The following is a 20,445-nucleotide window of genomic DNA, read 5'->3' on the forward strand; positions in this document are numbered from 1 at the left end:
CGCGCCAAGGAGGCCTACATTCGCGCCAAGGAGGTCTACATTCGCGCCAAGGGGATCCATACTCGCGCCAAGACGGCGCAGAACCGCGCGCCCCGACAGAGCGTGCGGTACCGAGGCGCGGGTCCCGGCCGCGCCGTCACCGCCTCCAGCCCGCCTAAGCCGCACCGGGAAGTCCGCGCAGCGCCAGCCCGCGGGACTCACCGTCGAGAGACACGAACTGGCCCACAGCCGAGGAGCCGCCGCCGCTGCTCTCCACGAACTGCACCTCGGACACGATGATGTTGTCCTCCAGCACTGAGCCGCAGGCGGTGCACACCGCGTCCCCGCGCGCCGCGTCCAGCTCGATGTCCGTGCCGCCGCAACCGCGGCACACGCGGCCCGTCATGCCGGCGACCGCGCGGGCAGCGCCTGGAGCCTCCCGAGACTCTCAAGCCGCCTGAGCCTCCGGAGCAGCCCGCGCCGCCCGCCCAGGCCCAGCCGCCCGCCCAGGCCCAGTCGCCCAGGCCTCGCCGCTCTCGCGAGGCCCCGCGCCAGCCGATTCGCAGCCGCAGATTCGCCGCGCGAGCCGGGGCCGCGCCGCCCGCAACGGCCGCGCCCTCGGGATGGGACAGGCACCGGGACCACGGCGGAGACGCGAGGACTGGAGCCGCGACCTCCCGGCCCGGCGCGGCCGCGGCCTCCCTACTGCGAGCGAGCTGGCCTCCCTTGCGGCGCGCCGGCGTCGGAGGGGCGACCTGCGGGGGCTGGGCTTCGGCGGAACACGAGCGGGGCCTAGCGGTGAGCGCAGCCGAGGACTGGCGCTTGGGGGCGGGGCCACGGCAGTGAGCGCAGCCCGGGACTGGAGCTGGGGGCGGGGCCTCGGCGGTGGGCGACACCGGGGACTAGAGCTAAGGGTGGGGCCTCGCGGTGAGTGCGGCCGGGACGGGACCCGAGGCTGACGACGGGACCTAAGGCAGTGGGCGGGCCCTTGGCGATGAACGCAGTCGGGGACTAAAGCTGGACGCGGGGCAGGGGAGGGTCCTCCTCGAATAGTGAGCGCGGTCTCCAGCGGCGAGCAAGGCCTGGGGTGAGGACTCAGAGCCGGATGCGGGGCTGAGGGTGGGGGGCGGGGCCTCCCGTGGGGAGACGGCCTGCGAAGGGAACTGGAGCTGTGGGCGGGGAAGGGGGCGGAGCGTGGGCCTGGACCCGAGCTGTGGGCGGGGCTTGAGGCGAGGGGCCGCGCGTGGTGGGCGGGGCCTTGCCCCTGAGGGCGACCTAGGACCCAACCCCTGGCTCTGGGAGTGGTGGGCGGGGCCAGGGCGGCTTCGTTGCGGGGCCTGGCAGCGGAGGTGTAGACGCCCGCCAGCGGCCACCCTGCCTCGCCCTCCGCATTTGCGGCGTCCGCCGCTCCGCTTGCCCAGGTTCCAGAGCCTCCCCGTGCGCCCCGCTATTCTCCGTTTTCTGTTCCCCTAAAATTCCCACTTTCTAGCAGTCATTCGTCCACCTGTGGTTTCCCGTGAGTCACCTCGCTATGCCCCCTGCCCAGAGCGGGAGCCCTGGCTGCGCACGCCCTCAAATATCTTCAGGTGCGGTTCACAATCGCCATAGGGCCGGTGACATACCCAGGAATGAGCCTAAAAAGAAATGCGTGACCAGGCACAGTGGCTCACGCTTGTAATCCCAGCACTTTGGGAGGCCAAGGCAGGCGAATCACGTGAGGTGAGGAGTTCGAGACGAGCCTGGCCAACATGGCGAAACCCCGTCTCCACTAAAAATACAAAAAAATTAGCCAGGCTTGGTGGTGGGTGCCTGTAATCCCAGCTACTCGCGAGTCTGAGACAGGAGAACCGCTTGAACCTGAGAGGTGGAGGTTGCCGTGAGCTGAGATCGCGCCATTGCACTCCAGCCTGGGTGACGGGTGACAAGAGTGAAACTCTGTCTCAAAAAAAAAAAAAAAGAGAAAAAAGGAAATGCGGAAGACCCCACCCTCTTTTTTTTTGTTTGTTTGAGACGGAGTCTCTGCTCTGTCGTCCAGGCTGGAGTGCGGTGGCCAGATATCGGCTCACTGCAACCTCTGCCTCCTGGGTTTAAGTGATTCTCCTCTCTCAGCCTCCCGAGTAGCTGGGATTACAGGTATGCACCACCACACCTGGCTAATTTTGTATTTTTAGTAGAGACGGGGTTTCTCCATGTTGGTCAGGCCAGTCTTGAACTCCCCACCTCAGGTGATCCGCCCACTTCAGCCTCCCAAAGTGCTGGGATTACAGGCATGAGCCACCGTGCATGGCCCTATTTCATTAATTTCTGCTCTCATTTTTGTTAGATCCTTCTTTCCACTTAATTTGGTTCAATTTGTTCCCTTTTTCTAGTTTCTTCATTTTTTAAAAATTGAGATAGTGTCTTATTCTGTCACCCAAGGTGGAGTGCAGTAGCATAATCAAGCCTCACTGCAGACTCTACCTCCTGGGCTCAGGTGATCCTCCCACCTCAGCCTCCCGAGTAGCTGGAACTACAGGCATGTGCCACCACACCCAGATAATATTTTTTGTAGAGATGGGTTTTTGCCTCATTGCCCAGGCTGGTCTGGAACTCCTGGGCTCAAGTGAGCCACCCGCCTTGTCCTCCCAAAGTGCTGGGATTACAGGCATGAGCCACTGCTCCCTGCCCTTTCTCTAGTTCTTTTTTTTTTTTCTTTTTGAGACAGAGAACACCCAGGCTGGAGTTCAGTGGTGCCATCTCAGCTCACTGCAACTTCCGCCTCCCAGGTTCAAGTGATTCTGTTGCCTCAGCCTCCCAAGTAGCTGGAATTACAGGCATGCACCACCACACCCAGCTAATTTTTGTATTTTTAGTAGAGATGGGGTTTCACTATGTTGGCCAGGCTGGTCCCAAACTCCTGACCACAAGTGATCCACCTGTCTTGGTCTCCCAAAGTGTTGAGATTATATGCGTGAGCCAATGCACCTGGCCCCTTTTTCTAGTTTTTGTTTTGTTTCGTTTTTTGAGGTGGAGTCTCGCTCTGTCACCCAGGCTGGAGTGCAGTGGTGCGATCTTGGCTCACTGTAACCTCCGCCTCCCGGGTTCATGCCATTCTCCTGCCTCGGCCTCCCAAGTAGCTGGGACTACAGGTGCCCACCACCATGCCCGGCTAATTTTTTGTGTTTTTAGTAGAGACGGGGTTTCACTGTGTTAGCCAGGATGGTCTCGATCTCCTGACCTCGTGATCCACCCGCCTCAGCCTCCCAAAGTGCTGGGACTACAGGCGTGATCCACCGCGCCTGGCCTTTTTCTAGTTTTTTAAGGTGAAAGATGAGATCATTGATTTAAGATCTCTTTTCTTTTATAAATAGGCATTTTATTGCTATAATTCTCCCTGTAATTACCACTTTAGCTGAATCCTGCACATTTCAATGTGCTGTGTTTTCATTTTCATTCAGCTCAAGATTCTCTCCACTCTTAATTTCCTCCCGGATCCAAGGGTTATTAGGAAGTGTATTGTTTTGTTTCTAAATGTTGGGGATTTTTCAAATATGTATTATTGATATCTATGCAAAATGCTCTCTGTCCATGATGACATTTCATCCTCATGGCAACACTAGCTTGCAGATACTGTCATCTCCATTTTATGGAGGGAGCCCTTGAGGATGTGAGGGGTGACAGCCCCAAATCTCATAGCCAGTAGATGACAAAGCCAAAATCCAATCTGAGTCCGTGTGGCCACTGGATCCTTGCTCTCACCTCACAGACTAGAGGGGTTATTTCGTGTGCTCCCTCACCAAAGCCTGTGAGGTGCCTGCAGGTGCAGGGGCAGCATGCCTCCCAGGCCACAGCGGTGCAGGACAGTCAGGCGGTACAGGACAGTCAGGCAGTACAGGACAGGATTGGCCAGAGGAGCAGAGGGTGGGGAAGACCACACCCACAACGGTAAGAGGTTTAAAGGGTGTGGTTTCGGCCAGGCTCAGTGGCTCAGGACTGTAATCCCAGCACTTTGGGAGGCAGAGGAGGGCAGATCACGAGGTCAAGAGATCAAGACCATCCTGGCCAACATGGTGAAAACCATCTTTACTAAAAATACAAAAATTAGCAGTTGTGGTGGTGGGCGCCTGTAGTTCCAGCTACTCGGGAGGCTGAGGCAGGAGAATTGCTTGAACCTGGAAGGCGGGGGTTGTGGTGAGGCGAGATGGTGTCATTGCACTTCAGCCTGGACAACAAGAGCAAAACTCCGTCTCACAATAAATAAAATAAAATATAAAAAAGGGTGTGGCTCTACTGGGCAATGGCCCAAGGTGCGTGCTGCCAGAACTAAGCCTTTGCTCAGATGGGCTGCAGAGCAGGGGTGCTATGGTCTGAATGTGCGTTGTATTAGTCTGTTTTCACACTGCTGAGAGACTGGGCAATTAACAAACAAAAGAGGTTATTGGACCTACAGTTCCACATGGCTGCAGAGGCCTCACAATCATGGAGGAAGGCAAGGAGGAGCAAGTCACGTCTTATGTGGATGGCAGCAGGAAGAGAGAGAGAGCTTCTGCAGGGAAACTCCCTCTTATAAAACCATCAGATCTCGTGAGACTTATTCACAATCACAAGAACAGCACGGGAAAGACCTGCCCCCATGATTCAATTCCCTCCCACCAGGTCCCTCCACAACATGTGGAAATTCAAGATGAGATCTGGGTGGGTACACAGAGCCAAATCATATCATGTGTGTTCCCCCAAAGTCCATATGTTGACATCCTTGCCCCAAGGCAATGGTTTTAGAGAGGTGGGGCCTTTGGGAGATGAGGTCATGAGGGCTGCTTCCCTCATGAGTGGGATTAATGCTCTCAGAAAAGTGGCTGGCTGGGCACAGTGGCTCACATCTGTGATCTCAGCACTTTGGGAGGCTGAGGAAGGAGGATTGCTTGAGTCCAGGAGTTTGAGACCAGCCTAAGCAACATGGCAAAACCCTGACTCTACAAAAACTTAGCCGGTTGTGGTAGCATGTGTCTGTAGTCCCAGCTACTTGGGAGGCTGAGGTAGGGGGATTGCTTGAGCCCAGAAGGTTGAGGCTGCAGTGAGCTGAGATCACACCATTCCACTCCAGCCTGGGCGACAGATTGAGAACCTGTCTCAAAGAAAAAAGAAACAAGATGAAAGAAAAAACGTAGCTAGAGGGAGCTTGTCTGCTGCTTCCCCCATGTGCGGATGCAGGAAGAGGGTACCGTCCATGAACCAGGAAGTGGCCCTCACCAGACACGGCATCTGCCAGCACCGTCCTGCGAAATGAATTGTGGTTTATAAGCCACTTGGACTGTGGTGGTTTGCCGTTGCAGTGTGAACCAACTGAGGCAGGGAGTAAGGCTCCCTACATGATGTGAAGGCATAAAGAATGGAGTCAGGTTACAGGGAGAATGCAGAGAACTGCCCTGGGGACCGGTTAGGTGCCCCCTGCTGCAAGCGCCCCAGGAAGCTTGGAAACATTTAGGACTGACTGACAAGCTCAAAGAGTCAAGCAAGGGCAGCCGAGGGGCACCAGCACCCTCAGAGCAGCCACACTGGGCACCCAGCACCGGCTCCCAGTGCCCAGGGTCCTCTGTAATCCTCATTCAGCCCTATGAGGCAGGACCCTCACTTGCACCTCGCCACAGAGACGCTGGAAATGTGTAGTGATCTCTGCCTGGATGTAAACAGGGAGAGGTTGTGGGCTTGCCCCTAGACCTGACTCCAGCACACAGCAGCAGAGCGGGGCCCAGGCTGGGGGTGTGGGGCAGGAACATTCCTTCATGGGGGCCCCAGAGAGCTGGAAAGCAATGTAGGTGTTGCGCTGAAATGAGAGAATTGCTTTAATCTGAACTGAACATGCTCGTAAAACTTAGACCAGGAAGGATTTCCTTTTCTCAGGGCCTGAGAAAAATGACCTGACCAGCGGGGTTAGGCACCTGCAAACTTCCCCCTCCTGGAGGCTTTCTTCATTCATGGTGTCTTTTGTTTTTGGGTTTGTTTTGTTTTGTTTTGTTTTGTTTTGTTTTGTTTTTGAGACGCAGTCTCACTCTGTCGCCCAGGCTGGAGTGCAGTGGCACCATCTCGGCTCACTGCAACCTCTGCCTCCCAGGTTCAAGCCATTCTCCTGCCTCAGCCTCCCGATTAGCTGGGATTACAGGTGCATGCCACCATGCCCGGCTAATTTTTTGTATTTTTAGTAGAGATGGGGTTTCACCGTGTTGGCCAGGGTGGCCTCGATCTCCTGACCTCATGATCCACCCACCTCAACCTCCAAAAGTGCTGGGATTATAGGTGTGAGCCACCGCACCTGGCCTGTTTTTTGGGGTTTTTTTTTGAGACTGAGTCTCACTGTGTCGCCCAGGCTGTAGTGCAATGGCACAATGTTGATGTACCGCAATCTCCACCTCCCGGGTTCAAGCAATTCTCCTGCCTCAGCCTCCCAAGTAGCTAGGATTACAGGCGCCTGCCACTGCGCCCAGCTAATTTCTGTATTTTTAGTAGAGTCAGGGTTCCATCATGTTGGCCAGGCTTATCTTGAATTCCTGACCTCAAATGATCCGTCTGCCTTGGCCTCCCAAAGTGCTGGGATTACAGGTGTGAGCCACCGTGCCAAGCCTCATCATGTTCTCGTCTGTGGTGCTTTGACATCTTGGGGTCTCGTGGACCTGGAGAGGGACTGCCCCTCCCAGGGTTAGCTAATTCCTAGAGACAGCTGACCACTTGTCTCTGAGTATGCCTTATTTACTTTATTTTTTCTTTTTTTTCTTTTTGAGACAGGGTCTCACTCTGTCACCCAGGCTGGAGTGCAGTGGTATGATCATAGCTCACTGTTGTCTCAAACTCCTGGACTCAAGAGATCCTTTGGCCCCAGCCTCCCGAAGTACTGAGATCCCAGGCTTGAGCCACCGTGCAGGCTGAGCATACCTTTGATATGCAGAGCAACCATCATGAGTCCCACCTGCCTCCTTTCATCAGGCTCCTGCATTCCAGAACACTAGCCCCCTGCCCTAAATCACTCCAGGGCCAGGTACCAGATAGCTAGATACCACCCCCCAAGCCCAGAGCCCACTGAAATGACCCAATTCTAATTCTGCTCAGCTTGCCTACTCTGCCTTGCCTGGAAAATGGCAATAAAGACTCTTGCCCACCCTTCACCCCCTCTGTCCTGACTGGCCCTGGGTGCTTCCCCACGTGCCCCTCCTGCTTGGAACTGTGAGTCATAAACTCCTCTTTCAAAGGCAGTTATCTCTGTGTCTGTCATCTTATCACATTTGATCAAAAGAACTCCTGGGTACTCAACAGCCCTGTCCCCCCATACAGCAGTCAGCAGGGGAAATGAGAAGGCAAGCTTCTATGGCCTTCTCACCTTCTCACCTGCTGCCTGGCCTTGGGCAAGTGCTTCAATCTCTCTAGGTTTCTATTTCCTCATCTGCATAACAGGGATAAGAATAGCCCACCCTAGCACTGCGGAGTATGATGGAGGACATGTGTCTGGTAGACAGACTGCTCAGAAGGCAAGTCCCTGCTCCTGTCTGTTCTCCGCAACTTGAGTGAGACTTGGTGAGGCTCCAGTCCACCTTCCACCACAGAAGTCAAGGGCCAGGCCAGGACAGTGGCTCACGCCTGTCATCCCAGCACTTTGGGAGGCAGAGGTGGGAGGATAGCTTGAGCCCAGGAGTTCGAGACCAGCCTGGGCAACAAAGTGAGATCCCTGTCTCTACAAAAAATTTAAAAATTAGCTGTGTGTGGTGGTGCATGCCTATAGTTCAGCTACTTGGGAGGCTGAGGCAGGAGAATCGCTTGAGCCCAGGTGACTGAGGCTGCAATGAGTTATGATCACACCACAGCACTCCAGCCTGGACCACAGAGTGAGACTCTGTCCCCAAAAAAAAGACAATTAGGCTGGGCACAGTGGCTCACACCTGTAATCCCAGCACTTTGGGAGGCTGAGGTGAGAGGATTGATTGAGCCCAGGGGTTCGAGACCAGCCTGGGAAATATGGCAAAACAGCATCTCTAACAAAAATACAAAAATTAGCCAGGTGTGGTGGTACATGCCTGTGGTCCCAGCTACTCGGGAGACTGGAGAGGGAGGATTGCCTGAACCCCGGAGATGGAAGTTGCAGTGAGCTGAGATGGCACCATTGCATTCCAGCCTGGGCACAACAGAGGTAGATTCTTTTTTTTTTTTTTTTGAGATGGAGTCTTGCTCTGTCATCCAGGCTGGAGTACAGTGGTGCAATCTTGGCTCACTGCAACCTCTGCCTCCTGGGTTCGAGTGATTCTCCTGCCTCAGCCTTCTGAGTAGCTGTGATTATAGGTATGAGCCACTGTGCCCAGCTAATTTTTGCAGTTTTAGTAGAGACAGGGTTTCACCATGTTGGTCAGGCTGGTCTGGAATTCCTGACTTCATGATCCGCCTGCCTCAGCCTCCCAAAGTGCTGGGATTACAGGCGTGAGCCACTGCGCCTGGCCATGACTCTGTCTCTAAATAAATAAATAATTTTTTAAAACCCTTAGGGGCCCAGCACAGTGGTTCACACTTGTAATCCCAGCACTTTGAGAGGCTGAGGCAGGAGGATGGTTTGAGTCCAGGAGATCCGGCCTACAGTGAGCCATGATGGCACCACTGGACTCCAGCCTGGTTGACAGAGCAAGACCCTGTCAAGAAAACAAAAGAAAAAAAAAGAAAAAGACAAACAAAACCTAACAAAACCAGAAATCCGTCCCGCACGAAGAGCATTGAGGTTGAGTGTTGGTTGACATGTGTTGCGGTAATTGCTATTCTGATGTCTGTGAATGCCTTGGCTGATTTCTGTATTAGGGCCTGGGTGTTTTCCTTTCTTTTCTAATATTTAAGTTATGTCCTGGCTTATTGTGACAATATTCTACAGTGGGAAAGAGAGAAGTGTTAAAATTTATGCATCAAGGTCCCTCTTAATCTTGGGGCTCAGGATAACCACAGCCAAGAGGGGAGAGTTTTATTCCTGAATCCAGGTCATGCTGTGTTCAACTTTACACCTTGATTTGTCACACAATCACATATCCTGAGAATTTCCCCATGTTGCTAAAACCGAGGCAGCATTCCGTGTTGCCGGTTATTTCACGTCCCATGGGGTGGATGTACCAGGGCAAGTTTTGTCATTTCCCCAGGACCGGACGTTCCTTTCTGTAAGTGTTGCTGTTTGAAGTATCTCACACACCTGTACCTGCGTCCCCATTGACATTTCCAGTGTCACCTGCAGGATGCCATGGGATACCCACGAGCCCAGGCAAATCTCCCAAGACCTTGCCAAGCCAATCTCCAGGGCTGCTCCGGGTCCTGCCCCAGGTGCTGTGTGAGGGAGCTGCGCCGCCTGTGCCCAACCCAGGAGGGGAGCAGCGTGCAGGACACCGAGGATGTCATCACGACCTTAGGTCTGTGTTAGGTCTAGATTAGCCTGCATTAAGGAGAAGGTGGTGACGTGCGTCTTTTTTTTTTTAGACAGAGTCTCACTCTGTCGCCCAGGCTGGAGTGCAGTGGCGTGATCTCGGCTCACTGCAAGCTCCGCCTCCTGGGTTCAAGCAATTCTCCTGTCTCAGCCTCCCGAGTAGCTGGGACTACAGGCGCCCGCCAACATGCCCGACTAATTTTTGTATTTTTAGTAGAGACGGGGTTTCACCATATTGGTCAGGCTAGTTTTGAACTCCTGACCTGGTGATCTACCCGCCTCGGCCTCCCAAAGTGCTGGGATTACAGGTATGAGCCACCGCACCCGGCCATGTGCATCTTTTTATAATTTACAATTCCTGATAGTAGCGACAACTGTCTCACTTATTCTTTTGTGAATCTTTTGTAGCTTCTCTAACCATTTTCCACTGGGAATTTTTTAATGGTCTTACGGACTTGTATGATTTCCTTTGATATTAGGAATGTTACCCTAGTGAGCCAGGCGCAGTGGCTCTCACCTGTAATCTCAGCACTTTGGGAGGTCGAGGCGGGCGGATCACGAGGTCAGGAGATCAAGACCATCCTGGCTAACACGGCGAAACCCCGTCTCTACTAAAAATACAAAAAATTAGCCAGGAGTGGTGGCGGGCGCCTGTAGTCCCCGCTACTCAGGAGGCTGAGGCAGGAGAATGGCGTGAACCCGGGAGGCGGAGCTTGCAGTGAGCTGAGATGGCACCACTGCACTCCAGCCTGGGCGACAGACAGAGCGAGACTCCATCTCAAAAAAAAAAAAAAAGAATGTTACTCTAGTGAAACATTCAGTATTCTTACAAAGATCATCCTCAGTAGTTTGTTGCATGGGGTGAGGGTTCCCTTTGTATGTTTGGTTTTTTCAGGATGGGGCGCAGCCCCAGCCAGATGGCGTCCGACTCTCCAGCCAATGGCAGCTCACCCTGTTGTGGTTTGATTTTCCCTACACAATTAATACATATTCATCGTGGAGAAAATAGGAGATAAAGATAAGCAAAAAGGAGAAGCCAAATCAATGGAATCCCCATCATACAGAGATACTTTCTTAACACTTTGGATTAATTTGTGTCCTATCAATATTTTTCTATACCTGAAAATAGGTGTTTTACGTGTATAATCACTAACATGTAAATACATACTGCACATGGATGTGCATTTTCACATACATTTTTGGTTTTTTGAGACAGAGTTTCACTCTTGTCACCCAGGCTGGAGTGCAGTGGCGCAATCTTGGCTCAATGGAACCTCTGCCTCCTGGGTTCAAGTGATTCTCCTGCCTCAGCCTCCCGAGTAGCTGGGATTACAGGCGTGCACCATCACGCCCCACTAATTTTTTGTATTTTTAGTAGAGATGGGGTTTCACTATGCTGGCCAGGATGGTCACAAACTCCTGACCTCAGGTGATCCGCCCACCTCGGCCTCCCAAAGTGCTAAGATTACAGGCATGAGCCACCGTGCCCGGCCTTTTTATTTTTATTTTTATTTTTTGAGATGGAGCCTGGCTCTGTCCCCCGGACTGGAGTGCAGTGGTGTGATCCTGGTTCACTGCAACCTCCACCTCCTGGGTTCAAGTGATTCTCCCGCCTCAGCTTCCCAAGTCACTGGGATCACAGATGTGCACCACCATGCCCAGGTATGTTTTTGTATTTTTGTTAGAGATGGGACTTTGCCATATTGCCCAAGCTGGTCTTGAACTCCTGAGGTCACGGGATCTGTGCGCTTTGGCCTCCCAAAGTGCTGGGATTACAGGTGTGAGCCCCTGAAACTGGCCTGTTTTTAGCTACTTTTAACTCACTATTTCTGCCAGCTGTAGAATATTCTATCAGGTTCTATCATGGCTCACCTAACCCTGTTCTACTCTACAACCCCAGGGTTGATTCCAGGCCTCACTCTCAGCAGTTGAGCTGCTCTAAGGGTGACCATGGGAACTGTCCACAGGTGCGGCTGCGGGTGCAGTGATCTCAGCAGTCTTAGAGCTCCTGGCCATCCCCCACATGGCTCCCCAGAAAATGCCTCCAGGAGGAAGGCCCTGCTGTAGCTTTTTTGTGACGTTTCCTCCTCAGCCTCAGTGATGGCCACGTGCTCCAACCACGGGAGTGGACGCGGCAGGGCCTGTCTAGGGGTTCGGCAGTTCTGTCCCTCTGCCATGGCATGGGCTGGGCAGGGACCTGGCCTCGTGGGGCTGCTTCCTCAGCCCAGCTCCTGGCAGGAGAAGGAGTAGGGGAGCTGTGGGCTGGAGCCGCCAACTGACCAGTGCTGGCCCTGGAGGAGGCCCCTCCCCCACTCCCCGACTTCGGCAGGGCCTGCTGTGTGTCTGTGTCATTTTAGCCCAGGCTGAGGAGATGAATGCGTTTCCAAGCAGCCCATGGTCCTGGCGCCCGACTGGAAAAGCCTGAGCCTTGACCCTAGGTGGAGGGACCTAGCGAAGCCAGGCGGACAGAGGCAAGGCCTCAGCCCATCCTGTCCCATGATCGGGGGTTGGGGCTTCGTCTTTTTAATACCAATGGAGTCCTAGCCAAGCATTCAGAACCTTGAGGCTTTAACTTATTAAATAATAATAACTCCCACAACCTCCAGGGACCCCGGGCAGCACGTGGTAGGACCAGCTTTCAGGTTGTCCTCCTGGGACCCCAGAGCTCTGAAGGATCCTCTTCTTGGACCTCCTCCCCAACCGTGCCCAGCCACCTCAGTCATCCAAGAGGTTTGTCTCAAACCAAGTTCCTGCTTTCAAGAAAACGTTATCAGAGAAAGCACCGGTGCTCCAAACACGGGGGTGAGGGCTCACACCATGCCAGGGTCATGGGGTCATGGGGAGGGGTGCCTCCCAGCCTTCAGGGATCTCCTCCTGTGACCCATAGCCCTCAAGAGAAGGACCCCAGCACAGCATCATTTTCTGACAGAGGAGGGCAGTGTAAATAACAGGTTCTGGCTAAAAAGTTACTCTGATCACCCAAGGGACATCTATCCACTTGGAAAATACAGAAGACCACAGTCTCATCACCACCATCCCACCTTAAAAACAAACATAAACATGGTCGCAGGCGTGATGGATGGTGTGTTTCGTGTCCCTGCTTTCCTGCCTGGCAGAAGCATTGATGTAGACTCACCATACGGCTACTTGGGGCCACTCTGGTACAGACTGTGTGGGTCACATCCCGACCCCTGGCAGCTGCATAACCTCACAGGCCGCCATCTCCTCTTCTGTCACTTGGGATGGGACAAAGCTGTCATGACCCTTAAGGGCTCATAACAGTGCCTGGCACAGAGGAGGGGCGCCGCTCAATGGTGGCAGCTGGTGCCAAGCCCTGCTGTGCACGGCTTAGTCACCCCGCATCTCCTCACTTGACCCCCAGTTGTCCCTGCCTGGGTTAGACGCTGGCGCACACAGGCACAATATGTCAGGCAGCCCATCCGTCTGACTGCAACTGCACACTCGCCAGGTCCAGCAGCTCCGTATGCTCAGTTCGGGGGTCAATGGGTGCCTGTCTCCTGCCCTCCCATCACAGACAGCCTGTCCTCCTGGGGTATGGCTACCCCCTCTCTGGACATAGTCACTTCTCCCCCTACCCTGTCTCAAAGGTATGAGAGCCACAGGCCCTCTGCCCGCCGAGAAGCAACGTAAGACAATACCCCAGTCAGCTGGCCAAGGTCAGACAGACCCTCATGGCTCTCAGTGTATCACCCCAGAGGAGCCGGGGGCGCGTGGGAAACACAGATTCCCTTGTTCTCTCCGAAGTGGGACCCTGGCTTTAAGCAGTCGCAGCTGTTTGCAGTTCTAGATACAGGAGTTACAGCTGGAGGCTGAGCTCTCTCAACGGAGGAAGCAGCGGCATGAGGGCCTTTGCAGAAGGAGTCGACGGGGCACTGGGGTGGCAAGCCCCGTGGGCCAGGAAAGAAACCAGCTCCAAGTCAATTTGCTCGGGCTGGATTTGTTTCAGTAAAACTACTTGTAGACAAAACACAGGGCGGAGAGAAAAGCAACTGTAAACTAACTGTGAAACAAGGAAACAGAAGAGAGGCCTGAAAACCGTTTCCTAAATCTCGGCGCGGCATCTGGTGCTGGACCAGAGCCGCTGCCAAACAGATGGGGGAAGCACCCTCCCTGAGCCCCGGAGCCTAGACGTTGGGCCCCGGCGGCTCTAGCCATTGCCTCCTCTTTGCTTGGGTCCCCAAGTTCACTGTTAACCCCAGGGCCAGGAGCCAGCCTTGACCCCAGAGATTTGTTCTCCATTGTCCTGAGCTCAACGCTGAAAAGCGGCGCTGAATAAGGATGCTGGGACGCAAAGAGGGCGCCCGGGGGCATCTGGAGCCCTGGGGGCTAAGCTCGGGAGCCTGGCGCCCCGAGTGGCTTCGCGTTCCCGCGACCGCCGCCAGGCCCGGCCACCTCCCTGCGTCCCGGGGAACCCGCGCAGGGGGCGCGGGGGAAGAGCTCGGAGACGGGCGGGGCCGGCACAGCCGGGCCAACCCAGCGGGGGTCGGCAGGAGACAAGGGGCGCCGAGGGCAGGGGGGCGGGGAGACTCGGGGCATGGCGGAGTGCAGGCGGGAAAGTGTCGAGGCCGGGGAATCCGCGCGTGGGGAGGCGGGCATCGCCAGGACAACGATGAGCTTTCCTTAGGGGGCGGCGCCCGAGGCTGGCCGCGACCCGGTGGACCGCCGCGTCTCTCCCGGCCCTTGCCAGCGGCTCCCGGGGGGCGGGGCGGGGCGCGGCGGGCGGGGCCTGCGCGCAGGCGCGTGAGTGCGCGCTCTCGCGCACCGGCGGACGGGGACGCCCCGCGAGGCGCCGCCAGAGGAAGCGCGCGCGCACCTCACTTCCGGCGCTCGCTGCGCCGGCGGCGATTGGACCCGAGGCGGAGAGCTCGCGCCCCGCCCAGCCAATCGGCGGCGCCGGCGCGGGTCGGAGGGCGCCGGGCGCGCGCGGGGCGGCCGGGGGCGCGCGGGGCGCGGGCGGGGCGCCGGGTGGGGCGGGGCGGGGCGGGGCGGGGCGGAGCGGCCTCAGCTCGTCGCCGCCGGCGGGCCTGTCCGACGCCCGGGCCCGGCCCGTCCCCTCCGCCGCCCGGCAGCCATGTGACCGCGCCGCCGCCCTCCGCGCGCCCGGCCCGCCCGCCGCGCGTCCGCGGCCCGGCCGCAGCCCCAGGCCGCCGAGGGAGCGGCGGGGCCGGCGCCATGGCCGAGCGAGGCCGCCTCGGCCTCCCCGGCGCGCCCGGCGCGCTCAACACGCCTGTGCCCATGAACCTGTTCGCCACCTGGGAGGTGGACGGCTCCAGCCCCAGCTGCGTGCCCAGGTACGCGCCGCCCGCCACGCTTTGTTTCCGCCGGGCACCTGCCGGGGGTGTCCTGGCCGCGGCCTCCGCGCGCCCCATCCCCGGCCCGGGTCCCCCAGCGGAGCACAGGTCGCCCTCCGCGCCCCCGCCCGCCCGTTCGACGCGTGCAGCCGCCGCCCCCCGCAGCTCCGGCAAGCGCGGCCCCAGCCCCCCAGGTCCCGAGCGCCGGGGGCCGCGCTCAGCTTCCGAGGACCCGGTGCTGCTCAGGCCCGGCGGGACCTTGGGGCTCCCGGGCGGCGCTCACCTGGCTTGCCGCAACCGTACCTGCACACCTGCCTCAATGCGGTGCCGGCCGGGGCGACGAGGGTGCTTCCTCTCTCGGGTACCACACGCTTCCTTTCGCGTTCGGCGACACTGTCAGACCTCGGCCTGGGAGCAACCCCCGGCGCACGGGGCGCGCAGGACTTGGTTGTATTCTCCGTCCAGCGCGCGGTGGAGATGCCCTGTCTTGCGGGGCGGGGTCGTCCTCGCGGGTACCTGGTTGGCGCTGTCTCTCATTGAGAGACGTCTCTAAGCCAGTACTGCTATTTGCGCCTCCCTGTTGATCTTGCCATTGCGGAAGACTGGCTGTTCTGCACTTGGTAGGGGGGCGCCCGGTCGCCCAGCGGTGACGATTGGACAAGGTTTACCCTTCGGCCATAGCCCAGGCTTCCTTGGACTTGCAGCTTCCCTGTGTCTCCTGCTCAGTTTGAAACTTTTGTAATTTCTTCGTGACTTGGTAGTTCCTGCTCAGGAAGCTCCAAGGCTAAGGAGGAGAGAGACGCTCTCTGGAAAAGTTCTGGTTCTAGAATAGACAGCAGGCTAGAAGAGGAGGCAGTTGGGTGTAGTGAGAGTTCTCCCTGGGGAGATGGGAGGGTGAGCGGACCTTCCAGGCACTGGAAGTGGCCAGTATGCCTGGAGGGGACCCCACGTGGCATTGAGTTGTTCCACCACTAGTCAGCTGCAGGTGGGCCTCTCGTTCTTTCCTGTGGCTCCCACAACCTGCATTTCTGAGCGTGGTGTTGGAGTTGCAGAGCCGCTGGACAGTGGGGCTTGCCCTCCTGGAGCGCAGGGTTGGGACCTCAGGGCTTTGGTTATGCTGAGTGGACAGGAAGGATGCCCACCCAGCACGACTCTTGCATCTGGCGGGGCTTCCCGAAGGACCCAGTGTCCATATGAGACCTAAGGGTCAGCATTTGCCCCAGGTCTGGGGCCGAGCACTGCAGATGTGCCTACTTGCCTCTCTTCTGGGAAGTCTCTGGGGCCTCAAAGCCAAAGCCAGGAGCATCTCCCCAGGCCTGGCTGCTTCTCCATTCCAGGTCTTGGCGATTGCCCCAGTGTCAGGTCCCACAGCCCCACAGCCCTTCTCCTGTCTGCCCCTGTGAGTCACTGCCTCACCCACAGCCCCAGAACCTTCATGCTGGCTGTTGGCGCTCCCCTGCTCCAGCACTGCAGCACATAGCCTGCCCTTGCTGAACCTCTGCAGCAGCTTCCTGGGGCCCTCCGAATGAGCGGCAAAGTCTTTAACCCAAGGGAGGTGGGGGCCTGTGGCAGGAGGGGCCGGGGGCCTTATCAGCCCCACTGTGGAGCTGTGCTCTATTCTCCAGGGGTCTAGAAAGCCCACTCTGTTGTCTGTGGGGAGGGTATGGGTAGGGCAGGTTTCGAGAAGCCTGGTTAGGACAGGTGGGGGTAGATGGGGGCACCTGGGCTGGGTAGCGCTAAGTGCTGGGGGGTTCCTGAGCTCTGGCCTGGACAGGGTTGGGAGGAAGGGTACGCAGGAGGACAGGGTTTGTTCTGTCGGTGTGGAGTTGATGGGCGGAGGGGCGAGCGGCGCAGTTGTCTGGGTGGGCAGATGCAGTTTGTTCGTAGAACATGCTCAGCCTCATAATGAGCTCCTGCCCTTACCTGTCCTGGAACAGGGCCCGTCATAGGTGGGCTTGCCCCCAGCTTTGCTTTGTGCTTGTGCCGCCTGTCCGTGCATCCTCAGACAGTCTGCTACTTAGTTTTGCTTCGTTCCTCCTGTGTTTTTCTGTACTTCTCACTTTTGCCCAGCCATGAAGCTTCTGGGCTGCGTCTGTACTGATGGCTTTCGGCGTGTTCACTGCTGCATACTATTCCTTGGCATGATAGTACCTCGGCTCTGCTTCTGTCAAGGGATCTTGGCTTGTTTCCAGTTTTTTGGTTAATTACAAGCCCCGTGCTGCTGTGGACATCCTTCTGCCTGTCTTCTGCGTGTGTCTTTCTGGATGGGCAGGGCCTGTCTTAAGCATGTGCTGCCCAGCTACCAGGATTTATGTTGGGGGTGTGCACGCACTCAGCATTACTGCTGGGCAGTTTTCCAGAGTGGTTGTGCCTGCTCTGGCCCCCACTGACAGGGACGAGAGTCCCCACTGCTCCACATTTGTGCCAACACTCATTTGACTTAATTTTTGCCAGTCTGGTGGGTGTGAGGTGGTATCGTGGTTTTAACTTGAATTTCTCTGATTACTAATTTAGGCCATTTGTACTTCCTTGTCAGTGAAATTCCTGTTCCTTTGCCAGTTTTTCTTTCTCTTTTTTTCTCCTTGAGTTTCAGCAGTTTTTTTTAGAGATAGTCATCCTTTCTCGGCTGTGTTGAGAATGTCCCCGTCCAGTTATGAGCGAATCTTTGCTCTCTGAGCAGCCTCTGGGTACACTCCCTGTGTCAGCCTGGTGGAGTGTGCATATTGACCGTTTGCCAGGCTGGGGTGCTGGTCTCGTTTCAGTTCTCCTTCTGGGAGGCAGCTGGAGAAGTCTGCCCTCGGGAGCTTGAACTGGGCATGCTGGGCTGTCGTTGGGGTGGCCTGTGCCCTGGGTTTCCTTGCGACGCTTTTGGCTCCGCACTGTTACACATGGTGCTCCTAGGTGGCCCACGGGGTATGCATCAGTGCCTATCTGTGGCCTCTGCCTGCCAGGTTCCCAGAGTGTCCTTCTGGTACCCATGTCCCTGAGCGCCCCCACCCGCTCTTCAGCAAGAGCTGGGCTGCTTTGTACCTTGCCCTTCCCACTTGTTTTTTCTGTTGATGTTTATTAATTTGTTTTTATTTATGTATTTTGTTGTTGTTGTTGTAGAGACAGGGTCTCCCTATGTTGCCCAGACTGGTCTTGAACTCATGGGCTCAAGTGATCCTCTCACCTCGGCCTCCCAAAGTACTGAGATTACAGGTGTGAGCCACTGTGCCTGGCCATCTTTTTGTTTTTTAGAGACAGAGCCTCACTCTGTGGCCCAGACTGGGGTGCAGTGGCTCGATCATGGCTCATTGTAACCCCTAAAACTTGGGCTCAAGCAGTCCTCCCACATCAGCTTCCTGAGCAGCTGGGACTACAGGTATACACCACCATGTCTATCTAATTTTTTTGTTTTGTTTTGTTTTTTTGAGACAGTCTCACTCTGTCACCAGGCTGGAGTGCAGTGGTGCGATCTTGGCTCACTACAACCGCTGCCTTCGATTCTCCTGCCTCAGCCTCCCAAGTAGCTAGGACTACAGGTGCCCACCAGCATGCCCGGCTAATTTTTGTATTTTTATTTTATTTTATTTTATTTTGAGATGGAGTCTTGCTCTGTCACCCAGGCTAGAGTGCAGTGGCGCTGTCTCAGCTCACTGCAAGCTCCACCTTCCGGGTTCACGCCATTCTCCTGCCTCAGCCTCCCGAGTAGCTGGGACTACAGGTGCCCGCCACTATGCTTGGCTAATTTTTTTTTATTTTTAGTAGAGACGGGGTTTCACCGTGTTAGCCAGGATGGTCTCGATCTTCTGACCTCGTGATCCGCCCGCCTTGGTCTCCCAAAGTGTTGGTATTACAGGCGTGAGCCACTGCGCCCTGCCTATTTTATTTTTTTGAGACACTCTGTCGCCCAGGCTGGAGTGCAGTGGCACGATCTCAGCTCACTGCAACCTCCACCTCCCGGGTTCAAGCAATTCTCCTGCCTCAGCCTCCTGAGTAGTTGGAACCACAGGCATGCACCACCACGCCCAGCTAATTTCTGTATTTTTAGTAGAGACGGGGTTTCACCATGTTGGCCAGGATGGTCTCGATCTCTTGACCTCGTGATCCGCCTGCCTCGGCCTCCCAAAGTGCTGGGATTACAGGCATGAGCCACCACGCCTTGCCAGAATTATCTTTTTAAGTTTCACACAAAGCCACATTTGGTTTATAATTGGAAGTTCTTTAACTCTGTAGAGCAGGTTGGGGAGAATTGACATTTATGTGGTAGTGAGTCTTCTAATTCATGACCAAGCTATTTACTTAGGTCTTGAATGTATTTTGAGAGTTTTACAAGATTCTGCTGTCATGCATATCCTTTGTTAATTTGTTTCTAGATGCTTGTATTTTAGAAGTCATAGTAAAAGTCAGCTTTTTATTATGTTTGTTGCTAACATATAGAAATTCCGTTGATTATTCAAAGAAATCAGTGATTTTACTATTTTTAACCTAGTAACTTATCTATAGATTATTTTGCATTTTCAAAGTGTATGTTTTATCTTTTGCAAAAGACAAAATTGTTTCTTTTCAATCCTCATACTTTTATTTCTTTCTCTTGCCTGACTGTGCCAGTTGTCACAGTACAGTGTTGAATATGGTTGGTTGCGTGGATTACCCGTGTTCTGTCTTGACCTTAAGGAAGGTTTCCAGTGTTTTACCATTAAGGACGATGTTTGCTGCAACTTTTTGTGGATAGCCTTTATGCAGTTAAAAAGTCCCATCCTATTCATGACTTGCAAAGGCTTTTTAAAGAAATCATTATGAGTGGAAGTTGAATCTAATCAAATACTTTCATTAAGAGGATTATATAATTTTTATCTTTTCATTGCTATTGTGGTAAATTACATAAATTGACTTTATTTCTTTTCTTTTTTTTTTTCGAGACAGAGTCTTGCTCTGTTACCAGGCTGGAGTGCAGTGGCGTGATCTCGGCTCACTGCAACCTCTGCCTCCCAGGTTCAAGCAATTCTCCTGCCTCAGCCTCCCAAGTAGCTGGGACTACAGGTGTGCACCACCATGCCCAGCGAGTTTTTGTATTTTTAGTAGAGACGGGGTTTCACCATGTTGGCCAGGAGGGTCTCGATCTCCTGACCTTGTTATCTGTCCACCTCAGCCTCCCAAAGTGCTGGGATTACAGGCGTGAGCCACCATGCCTAGCTGTAAATTGATTTTCTAACATTAACCTATTCCTGGAAAAATACTAGTTTAGGCAAGTTGTATTACCCTTTTTAAAAATCGGTGGATATTTATTTATTTATTTATTTATTGAGACAGGGTCTTGCTCTGTTGCCTAGGCTGGAGTGCAGTGGCGTGACCATGGCTCAAGCAATCCTCCTGCCTCAGCCTCCTGAGTAGCTGAGACCACAGGTGCATGCCACTGGCCTGGCTAATTTTAAATTTTCTGTAGAGACAGGGTCTCCCTATGTTGCTCAGGCTGGTCTCCAACTCCTGGCCTCAAGTCATCCTCCCACCTCTGCCTCTCAAAGAGCTGGGACTCCAGGTGTGAGCCTCCGCACCTGCCCACATTGGTGGGTTTAGATGATTAGTATCTTGTTTAGGACTTTTGCATCTGTGTCTAGGGTCTATGTGCTTCCTTTCTTCTGTAGTCCTTAGCAGATTTTGGTGCTAAGATTTCCTTGTGAAATGAGATGAGTACTTCCTCTTTTCTGTATCGTGGTATAGCTTACGTAAAATTGGAGTCATTTCTTCCTTGAATGTTTG

The 20,445-nt window shown here is 55.0% G+C and overlaps 2 protein-coding genes and 1 long non-coding RNA gene across 11 annotated transcripts in view; 2 read left to right on the forward strand and 1 right to left on the reverse strand.

Moving 5' to 3' along the window:
* The window catches only part of BRF1 (BRF1 RNA polymerase III transcription initiation factor subunit), a 77,869-nt gene extending 76,962 nt beyond the window's left edge, over positions 1 to 907 (reverse strand). For both annotated transcript variants that reach the window (XM_054449188.2, XM_054449187.2), the window contains exon 1: positions 202 to 907. In XM_054449188.2, the coding sequence (XP_054305163.1) occupies positions 202 to 385 (184 nt within the window). In that variant the 5' untranslated portion in view covers positions 386 to 907. The remainder of the gene's footprint in view (positions 1 to 201) is intronic.
* LOC134738176 (uncharacterized) lies at positions 906 to 12,123 on the forward strand. The gene is made up of 4 exons (XR_010123799.1): positions 906 to 1,066; positions 9,194 to 9,377; positions 10,287 to 11,053; positions 11,998 to 12,123. It is a non-coding gene; the product is annotated as an uncharacterized LOC134738176 (long non-coding RNA).
* Positions 12,124 to 14,398: 2,275 nt separating this feature from the next.
* PACS2 (phosphofurin acidic cluster sorting protein 2) overlaps positions 14,399 to 20,445 on the forward strand; it is an 83,579-nt gene continuing 77,532 nt past the window's right edge. For 4 of the 8 annotated variants that reach the window (XM_063652101.1, XM_054449181.2, XM_054449183.2 and 1 more), the window contains exon 1: positions 14,401 to 14,703. In XM_063652101.1, the coding sequence (XP_063508171.1) occupies positions 14,585 to 14,703 (119 nt within the window). In that variant the 5' untranslated portion in view covers positions 14,401 to 14,584. Of the gene's footprint in view, positions 14,704 to 20,445 lie in introns of all 8 variants that reach the window. The other 4 variants (XM_063652099.1, XM_063652102.1, XM_054449182.2 and 1 more) reach the window with 2 other exon arrangements.

This window comes from Pongo pygmaeus, chromosome 15, assembly GCF_028885625.2.
Source record: "Pongo pygmaeus isolate AG05252 chromosome 15, NHGRI_mPonPyg2-v2.0_pri, whole genome shotgun sequence".
Lineage (NCBI taxonomy): Eukaryota > Metazoa > Chordata > Mammalia > Primates > Hominidae > Pongo > Pongo pygmaeus.